Below are 10,573 nucleotides of genomic sequence, written 5' to 3'. Positions count from 1 at the left end.
AGAGCTCGAGGTCGCCCAAGTCGACAGGTGAATGGATTGCGGCCGTGGTAAGAAGCGCGAGGCACGGATGACGGTCGGCGGCGCGAGACGCGAGATGTGGGGATGCGTGGCGCGCCGACACAAGGCCCGGAAAAGGGTCCACGGCGCAAGACGCGGGGGTAGGCGGATCGGTTCCGTACGGAAAAGACGGCCGCCCTGGGAGTATCATTATTTCCGGACGGCCTGAGAGTATCACTATCATTTTTTTATCTGAAAACGACAACGATACTTGCGGGGTTAGGAGGACCTTTTCCTCTAGGTAGGTAAGTCGGCATAGAAAACCTTTTCACCTTTTTTTTTTTGAGAAATAGAAAACCTTTTCACCTGATAACTGGAGTAAAGCGGCCCAACAATTAGAGTGCTAGATTACTGGGCTTTGGGTTATATGAACTTTCAACCCAAGCCCAGCTCCGAGTTCTCCCCGTCGCCGACCTCACCCGCCTCTCCATGGACAGCGGCCGAGCCGCAGCCGTCGGCGGCGACCCATCTCCCATCGCTGCTCCTTCCAATCCCCCGGGGCTGAGCAGCAGGCCCGTCGATGTCTTCTCGTTCACCCACACCCCGTGCTACTGGTGACCAACCCCTTTGCCCATTTTCTCGATCCATAGTTTCTCGCAGTAGATTCAAGTTACATGGTTAACCACTAGGAATTATTTCCATTCTTCTGAAACCTTGTTTCCCGTTCCATCTCTTCTGATCATGGAAGAACTTCGAGTTGGAGGTGAGTAGTTGCTGTATAAAGAGTTATTTGCCAGAACCCAGAACGGACAGGGCACTGGGGCAGTCGTCCCTGCCCACGTTTTCACCTATGGGAACTGTACTGGGTAGACCGGTAGAGGTTAGTCTACTTGAAAGTTGAACTTTAGTGTGTGTCCATCAGTCCATGATATGTTTAATGGGAGTGGGAATTAGTATAATGCAACCCCTATCATTTGCCTAGTTGCTGTTTTGGAGAGTTCATAAAAGACTTTCATCTTGGTAGTCATGTCCTGTGGAAATTAGCGCACTCATCCTATGTGATTTTTAGTTCTGTGATAAGACTTTATAGAGATATAATCACATTATCTTATCCTGAATACCATATCCAGTGCACCTGGATGAGCTGTTCTTTGCTGTAACATCCTACAGATAATTGAGGCTTGGATATGGATGCAGTAACATGCATGGGGATGGGGAGACAGAATCATTGCAGCCTAATGATCATCATTCTTTGCGTTTGTAGTTTACCCAACTCAAAGCATTGCGCTAACCACATATTCTGAAAGATACCACTGGTGATTATTGGCATGATAGAAGCAAACAAAACCAATACATGTATACTTATAATTTCTCATAGACTCCATTGTTTTCGAGAAAAAAAATAATTTATTGATTTATACAAGTTCCTACTGACTAACTTTAAACCATGATGCTTTAGTTTTGTTATGATTCAAGTAGCACATCAAATGACTCTGCGATGTATGGGCAGACTCTTCCATCATGTGTAGCACATGAATGGTAGAAACAGATCTGACTTCTTGTCTTCTGCCTTGGTTTAACGAGAGTGATTCATTTCAAAACAAGGAAAAAAAGAAAGAAAAAAATGTTAGTAGTCAATTAGTTGGGGTAGGCTAGAGTTGAAACCCATCAGAAGCAATCAAGGTTCAGGCTATTCACGTGCCTGAACCTTGGTTGCTTCTGATGGGTTTCAACTCTAGCCTACCCCAACTTGTTTGGGACTTAAAGGCTTTGTTGTTGTTGAGTCAATTAGTGCAATTCTCAAGGCATAGGTGGCCCACACCTGAGATTGAAAACTATAACTGCATAATTATTAGTGATGCCGCTTCAGTGGATTACCATCAACTTAGAAGTATTTGTATATAGAATAACTTTATTTTATAAATCTGTCCAAGTTATGTAGACAGTATGGTTTAGTTGGTTTCTTTTCATAAGTTCCAAGATTATTCCAAAAGTTAAGCTTTTATCTCCAGATATGCTTTTGAAGAAGGCTGTACATATTGTGGCGGATTCCTCCAGTCAAAGTTATCGTTTTTGTATTACATAAAAAACCTACCAAACCATCGTATTTAAGGTGCAATGCATATACTTGTGTTTTTTTATGTTTATTTCATTCATTTACATTTGGTTCTTGATGTTCCTTTGTCTATTTTTTTTTTATAGTTTACATTATTTTTCCTCATGTGACCTTCAATAACCCATACAGAATGTTAGAGTATATTTGGTAGTTAGGGATATTGTAATCCCATATTGACATGTGTATTGGTGAGGTGTCTTGCCTTCCACCCCCACCACGAACCTTTAGGGTTTTGATCCTGAGCCAAGGCTTCTGCTGCTGTCGCCACTGTGCCACCCCTGGTGAGATCGATCTCCGCCAGGGCAGCGCTCTCATAGGAAGGTTTTGGCTGTGGATCTAATTAATCCGCTGGCTTAGTGTCGAGTAGCAACAGATTGTTGGGCCACCGCCGCCGTGGGCATCAATGGGCTGCTGAGCTACTCCTCGTCGTCGATCCTTCGCACCGCCCCATCGAGTCGCCGTCGTTGAGGACCGTTGCCCCCTCCCTAGCCGCACCTGATCCACCTCCCCTCCCTCCTCGGTGACGCTGCTGCTGCCCTTGAGCGCGAGCGCGAGCACGTGGCTACAGAGGAGGCCCTTGGGGACGCGGGGTGCTGCTGTTAGGGGTGTCAATCCGCTGCCGTTGGGGATGCCGGGTCACCGCACAGATCATCAGAGTGGACTTTGGACCCTCGGGAGTGGACGTTGGACCATCGTGCTGCCCCAGGCCCATGGCCAATATCTGATCTGTTGCTGTGTTTTTTCGTTTTGCAATCAGATTGGGATTGCGTCACCTTGTCTACCGATCCCTCGACATATGTTCGTCGAATCTCCCAATGACAATGTTGTCATTGTGTGCCTTCCCAGGCAGCAATGACGCTGCTCATGGTCAAGCGGTCAAGCCATCTTCACGGTCGCCACCTATCCATGTCGGTGCCACCCATACTGCTGGCCCTCCTTGTCACATTGGATCTCGATTCGACTTGAGCCTATTGCCGCCATCCAGGGACTTTGTCGCCGATGTCGCTGACGGATGACACGTGAGTGCTTGTTGATACGTCTGAGTAGCCTGGTCTACCTTCGCCATCTGGCCGTATCTTTGATATGCTGCGGTTGTCGGCAGAACGCTAGTGACTGTGTACTCATGTGCTTCTGTTAATGCTTTGGACTTGCCTCCCTCCATGGCTTCGACCACGTCCACCTCAACCTCGGCTACTTTGGTGAAAAAAAGGGCTATCATCACCATGAGCTACTTGTTGGTTTCTACTTCAGTCTCAGCATCTACATTGCGATGTCACTACGACTGCAGGGACATGTTAGTCTTCGCTGCTTCTCTAGTCTGACCGTCTGCGATGTTCCTGCTATGACTGCAGGGATGTTAAGTATAGTATATCTGGTAGTTACAGATACATTGTAATCCTATATTGCCATGTGTATCGTGGGATTCGTGGAGACATCTTGCCCCCAAGTCTTGTAGTCTATTTATATCGTCCGAGGGCTCAGTGCAATATATCCACAAATTATACGCAAATCCCTCCTGCTTTCAAAGAATACAAAATATAATTGCTGTTTATATTTGCCATTAACAGATGAATTTCATTTCCTCCATGTAGTGAAGAAAATGTTTACATGTTATGTAAGGAGCTTATTAGAACCGGAGTGGCTGATCCTGCGGGCACTGATCTTTATGTTGTTTTCATATCAAACGAGGAAAAAAATGTGATTTATTGCATATTTTTCTATTGTTGGAGATCTTATTTTCCTTTAGTTGGAAATTGCCCTTCCATTCATATCTGACATGATACATTTTTTGCCATCAGGTTCCTCTCTGGCATCAGAAAGCAGGCCATTCTGACGACGGATTTATTTGCTGGGATTATCATGTGATCTGCATCCAGGTAAAGCTAACTAAATTGCTGTGGTATTTTTCTTTAGTTTAGTATGTACCGCTGACATAAAAGCAGTGCATTTTTTTACCATGTAGTGTTTCACGGTATTTCTTGATGTGCATATGGAAGTCTAGGCGAAGCAAAGGAGAAGTTCTTGATTTTGTTTGGGATCTGGACTCCGATCTTCCTTTCCCTTCCCCATTCATCCAATATGTTTCTGATGCGATTCAACCAGTATCATTCGGCAATTCCAGATATGCAAGGTAAATGATGTTACTTTTGTTGTTACCGGTATAATTGTTTATTTGTTTTGTAATACAGTTTATGAGGTAGCAACTAAATGGGAAGCCTTCTCCTTGCATATGTGCCTGTTATAAACTTTGCAATCTGCTTGGACAAACTTTGTTTGAAACTTTGGAATTTAGGAATCAGATGATTTTTGTTGCAGCATTTAAGAACTCAGTAATAAATAGATCTATCCATGTTTAGAATTATATTAATTGTATTGGTTCATATTTTGGGGGTCATATCATAGTGTGCATGCAAGATTGCAATATCATGCATGAGCATGACCATATAGGTGGAAAGGAGGCTTTCTACAGCATGGGTTGATTTTTTTTCTTTTGTGAAGATCATGTTTTTTCTTGATTCTTGGTTGAAAGTGGGCAGCATAGTTTATACTTAGGTGTGGACAATGTGGCTAGAGGCTCATCTTCCTCTGCAAGGCAAACCAACCATTGTGTCTCTGTACATCTAAATTGGGGAGTGGCATTGTTTATGGGACTGTATCTGTGCTTGAAAGATACAAGTGCATATATGATTATGTTTTGTTTTCCTGGTACAACTTACTATAGTTCTCTCCCATATATTGTTTGCAGACTCTTCCGTGTGATTCATGCTCCTGTGTTTCTTCGATCGTTTGCCTCAGATAGAAGCCATATGAAGGATCCTGAGGGGAACTGGATTCAGTTACCCCCAAAATATGAACCAATTGTAGCTGAAGGTAGTGAACTATATGTCAGTCATCATTTTTTGTTCCAAATTCTTTTTTTTTGTGTGAACTACATAGTACAACACAGACACTCACAACGCACGCACACTCATCCCTATGAACGCACGCAGACAAACCCTACCCCTATAAGCATTTTCGAAGACTGAGCCGGCAAATCACTCTATTTTTCTTATTTTGGAAATGAACTCCTGCATCATCTTAGTCCCCCTGGTTATCTCAACTGTATAAAAGCTAAGCTGAAATTATGCATAGAATTCCATCCAATTTGATACTAACATGATGGATTTATATTGAACCCTTAAGTATACAATACATTTGAATGTGAGAAGTTCTGTTTTCTTGCTTGTGTCTGAACTTGATACTCATCCACGATAGACGATGGCTCACTCTTCTGTGCTTCCGTCATGCTTGTTTCAGATGGAACCACCGATAACCTCAATGAGTACATCATGATGTGTGTGGAGGATGTGGCGGACTTAGAAAGTATGGCTAATGATGTTTACTACAACAAGTATGGTGTGGTGGTAAATGAAGCGATCTTGCCTAAATTCTTCGCTCAGCTGCCTGGTCCACATACTTAGCAAGTGCTCTTCCTGTTTCTCAAAGCAGCACCAGGATTTTCTATTGTGGAGGGTTACTCTGTACACTTCCATAGTGCACTCACAAGATTATGAATTAGAATAGAGTAAAATGTACCAAAGGTCCATTAACTTTTGAGGGAGTGTCATCTAGGTCCATCAACTCTCAAACTGTATTTATGGGCCCCAAACTTTTTAAGTGGTTCGTCAGAGGTTCATACCCTTCGTTTATGTTTGTATTTTGCAGAAATCTCCCTCTTTCTTTTTCTTTCACACACTTAGCCCTGCAGCCGCTCCAGCGCATGGACGATGGCCACCATGCGTGGCCTGTCCCGCAGCTGCTGCGCCCGTGCACTGCAACACCACCTTCGTCACGGCGCCCGCGCCCGCGCCCTTCACCTAGTAGTGGCCCGCCAGCCTCTGGTCCATGATGGAGCGGAGCGGATGTTGGAGACCTTCAAGTCCCGGTAGGCACAGTGGGAGGCGTATATGGTACATCATACAACGGAGACGCTAACAGCTCATGAACGACTACGAAGCAGGAGAGTAGTAGCTGGGTAGTACCCGTGCGCTGCGTACGTCCTGAACTGAAATCAGGGCAGCAGCATGTGCACACGTACGAACTTCGTCGTACTGCCACAGTGCCATGCTAGCTGACATGCGCAAACGGCAAACGCAAGCACACACTCCCCTCGAACGCCTGCACCATCTGCGCCACCATAAGGGCGATGTGCGTCATCCCCATCAGGTTGAGCATGGAGTCGAGGTAGGAGAAGGGCGCAGCGACATTGGGGTCGGGCGGCAAGCTCTGCATGTATAAGCTCCACACAGAGCGTGCCCAGCTCATCGTCAGCGTGGGCGAACCAGCGCAGGTCCTATGATTTCGAGGCCTTCTGGCGAACTCGTCGCGACGGCCCATCTAGACCATAAAATTTTAGAATATATAGACTAATTTTACTTGTATAGGGAAAGCAAATCCAATAATATATTTTTAATTTAATATGTCTGATAATTATCGAGAGCGAGGAACAACGTAGACTAAAAGAGCAATATATTTGTACTTCTAAAACTAATACGATTACCTTAAAGAAGAATAAAACTCCATCATATCCACTGCTTCTTATAAAAAGATACTTTTTCGGGCATTTCTTGATGTAAAATCATCAATGACGGTATCGAAATCAATAGTGTCTAAGATATCCTTCTCAATGGTGCACATAGCCAAGCCATTTAACCTTTCTTGTGACATAGTTGATCTCAAATAGTTCTTCAACAACTTCAATTTTGAGAAACTTCTTTTGGCCGAAGCTACAGTCACAGGTATAGTTAAAAGAATTCGATAGGCAACTGAAATATTTGGATAGCAATCTGCATGCATAACAAACTTCAGAATCTCTCGCGCCGACATCAAAGAATCTGGCAAAGTCACTTGCAACACCTTTAATTCTGAAAAAAAATCATTGATCTCAACATCGGATGAGTTATCATGAGAAAATTTTTCCACAAAAATCTTGCAGCACAACCAAAGATCAGCTTCATCCAAGAATTTCAAATTTTCTGAGTTGAACAAGAACCCAAAAACATTATCAAATGCTGTCATCTGCTCAAATCTACTAGTCAATGAAGCAATTGCAGAATTAATCATAACTAGGAAGTACTCTCTTCTAAAAGAGTCCACAGCAGACTGTTGTATTTCCTCGTCTTAGTCATCTTGTTCATCAAAATATTTCTTTCTCTTTCGTTGACGTTTTGTAGGAAAAATATTGGCTCTATATCCAATTCAGATGCAATATTTTTTGCTGTATCCATACTAGAAGTGAAACCTTCATCTCTATACTTCTTAAAATATGATATGACACCTTCAATGTGTTTGAGAGTAGCATCTATACTCACAATTTTAGATTGCAACTTCTTGCTAACCTTATTTATAGAGAATAAAATATCGTGCCAGATAACCAAATCAACTATAAATTCAAAATTCTCAAGTGCACTCACCAAATATTGACATTCACTAACTGCCATTGGGTCATCAGTTGAAGCCTTCTCTAGCGCTATTAAAGCTGATCTTATTTGAGGAGTTTGGAATCTGATAGCTTGAACACTTTTTATTCAGCTTTCCCAACGAGTATTAGACCATGACTTAACTGTCAATCCTAGGACATTGTCAACCAAAATCTTCCACCTTTTGGTAGATTTTGCAAACATGGTGTATATACGTTGGATAACGCCAAAAAAAGAAATAGCTTGCCTGCAAGATTTCAAATATCACAAATAGTAAGATCCCAAATAATGACATATTATATGAAAACAATATATAACATATAAAAGAAATAATAGTTTACCTACAAGATTTTCCCATATCACAAAGAGTAAGATTCAGACTATGACATGCACACGACATATATAGTGCTCTTGGATTAATTTCAAGTAAGCGCGTCTGAACACCTTGTGTTTTCCCTTCATATTTGAACCATTATTATACCCTTGACCTCTCACATCATCAATATTCAAACCAAGAGAGACCAATGCACTCTTTAATTCATTAAAAAGACCTAATCCTGATGTGTCATCAACCTTCAAAAACTCTAGGAAGAACTCCTCTACCCTTGGAACATTCCCCGATATATTCACACACCTAATAATTAGAGTCATTTGTTCTTCATGGCTCACATCTGGAGTACAATCTAAAATCACAGAAAAATACTTGGCATCCTTAATGATCTTTAATATAGTTTGTTTTGCACAATCTGTAAGAAGAGAAATCATCTCATTCTGAATTTTATGCCCAAGGTAATGATGATGAATCTCACTATTTTGAATCCACCTAATATGGTCTTGCATCACATGATCAAATTCACCTATTATTTCAACTGTGCCCAGAAAGTTATCATTGTTAGCTTGATATAGTTTCTCATTTTGCTCTCGGAAAGCCAAATTGTGTTTAGCAAGAAACTTGACAGCAGAAACGATTCTTACTAAAACTTGTCTCCAATGCTCTCTCTCCTTTGCAATTTCTTGTTGCAAATCATCATCAATTGTTTTATTTTTGCTCAACCTCAGCCTAAGTTCATTCCAAGTATTCATGTTTCTTATATGCTCAACACTATTCTCATATTCCTTGAGTCTTAAAATAAGATGTTTCCAGTCCCTTAATCCATCGTGTGCTACCAAACTTTTGTTCTGATCTGATTTGAACAATTTACAGCAAAAACAAAAAACTTTGTTCACATGTTTAGAGTAAACCAACTATTTTCTATCAACTACCTCACCATTGCTTAACTTTCTGGAATAGTAAACATATGAAAAATGTCTATTGTGTGCATCTACAGGGAACTCAAGATTCAATTCTCTCACTAGTCCTTTTTCAATCAAAATATCTCCACCCTTATTATCAAGATTCTCCCAAGTTCTAGGATCAAAGACATCATGAATAGAAGGTTGCACATCATCAATTGAATTTTTAGGTTGAGAGGAAGGCTGTAAATTTTCATTCTCTATAGCATCAACTTGTTCACTTAAATTGTCATTAACTTGTTGTTGCTCTTCTTCTTGATTATTAGGTGCATCTATAGGGTTGTCATCACGCACAACACTACTTGAAGCTAAAAAAACTTATCTAAAGCACCTTGTTGTGACTGAACAAACTGTTCTTCTTGTCTTTTCCGTTTTCTTTTCGCAGCCCCTGACAAATGTTTCTTAGGTAACATTCTAAAATTCTTACACCTGACCTAAATTACAAGAAAAATATGACTATATGAGTACAAAGTACTAGATAAAATTTGAACAAGGAAAAAAACCCTAGGGCCTATACAATTTAGACATGAACTGATTGAGAACCAAGATTCATAAATCACAGAAAGGGCAGAAGGCAATAACCAAGATAAATCTTCAGATGTCGTCGACTTGTCGTCCTCGTTGAGCCCTGCCTCGGGCCCTCGGCTGCCTCGCGTGGTGATCGCTCGATCGGCGCTGCGTCTCGCCGTTTGCGGAAGTCTGTGCGGGGTTGCGTCTGGATCGGCACTGCGTGCCTGCGTCTTGCCATTTGCGGACTATCCTGGTCTTGGAAGTCTGAGCGGCTCGAGTCGATCGGCCGTCGGCAGAAGTCTGCGTGAGTGCGTTGTGATCAAAAAAGGGCAGAAAGACAGAGGCCGACGGCTCCTGGCCTCCTGCTGAAAAGAGGCCGACGGGCCTACAGACATGCCTGGAACGTTGCAAGTCTGGGCTTCATTTTTTTACACTATATATTTGGGGTCTTATACACTTCATACTTGGGCTTGGGCCCCTGGCCATCGCACCTCCTGCCCCCCCCTGGGCCGGCACTGGGGCGAACCGTCGGCCCTCGATGTGGAGGTCGAGCATGGAGTCTACGAGAAGAGTGCAACGACGTTGGGGTCGAGCGGCTAGCTCTACATGTCGCGGAGGATGGCGCAGTGCCTGTTGAGCAGAGTGTCGATCTACTCGCGGCGGACGGCGAGGGCATGGCGCTAGTGCTGCCAGAAGAATGGGCGAAGGAAACGGGAGGTGGTCGTCCATGCGCACGCCAGCCGCGAGCAGCACACACTTCGTGGTAGCGTCGATGTGCACAATGTGCTCCTCGTGGAGGTCCAGCAGGCCGAAGGTAATGTTGAGCAGGATGCTGAACAAGACGAAGCGCACGTTCCACATCACCCAAATGGACACGTTCCACTGCAAAATATAAACATAAACAAAGTGGTATGGACCTTTGATGAACCACTTAAAAAGTTTATGGACAAAAAAAAAATACAGTTTGAGAGTTGATGGACCTAGATGACACACGCTCAAAAGTTAATGGTTCCTCTGGTGCATTTTACTCAATAGAATATATGGGCGTGGGATTGGGCACATGGTGTCTCTAAGTAGTGTTTCAAAGAGGTCCTGGTCTGTTTTGGAATGCAGAATGTGTGAATCTCATAGTTCCGTCAGCCTAGACATCTGAAAGCTTTATCTTTGTCCCAAATAGGGCATAGATAGATGATGATCG

General features: G+C 42.9%; 1 protein-coding gene across 4 annotated transcripts; it reads left to right on the top strand.

The window, feature by feature from the left end:
- The first annotated feature begins 462 nt into the window (after positions 1-462).
- LOC136512374 (protein N-terminal glutamine amidohydrolase-like) lies at positions 463-5,778 on the top strand. Of its 4 annotated transcripts, none has more exons than XM_066506338.1 (6): positions 463-611; positions 3,706-3,811; positions 3,913-3,990; positions 4,111-4,244; positions 4,860-4,984; positions 5,411-5,778. In XM_066506338.1, exons 1-6 carry the CDS (start codon positions 487-489, stop codon positions 5,572-5,574), a joined length of 732 nt encoding a protein of 243 aa, XP_066362435.1. In that variant the 5' UTR covers positions 463-486; the 3' UTR covers positions 5,575-5,778. The 4 variants fall into 4 exon arrangements, with proteins under 4 accessions (XP_066362435.1, XP_066362437.1, XP_066362438.1 ...); XM_066506340.1 differs by having other exon boundaries at positions 477-760; XM_066506341.1 differs by lacking the exon at positions 463-611 and adding an exon at positions 1,787-2,110.
- The last annotated feature ends 4,795 nt before the right edge of the window (positions 5,779-10,573 follow it).

The sequence above is a fragment of the Miscanthus floridulus genome, chromosome 16 (assembly GCF_019320115.1).
Source record: "Miscanthus floridulus cultivar M001 chromosome 16, ASM1932011v1, whole genome shotgun sequence".
Taxonomy (NCBI): domain Eukaryota; kingdom Viridiplantae; phylum Streptophyta; class Magnoliopsida; order Poales; family Poaceae; genus Miscanthus; species Miscanthus floridulus.
Note: the sequence above shows the minus strand (reverse complement) of the source record. Positions and strands in the feature narration are given on the sequence as shown.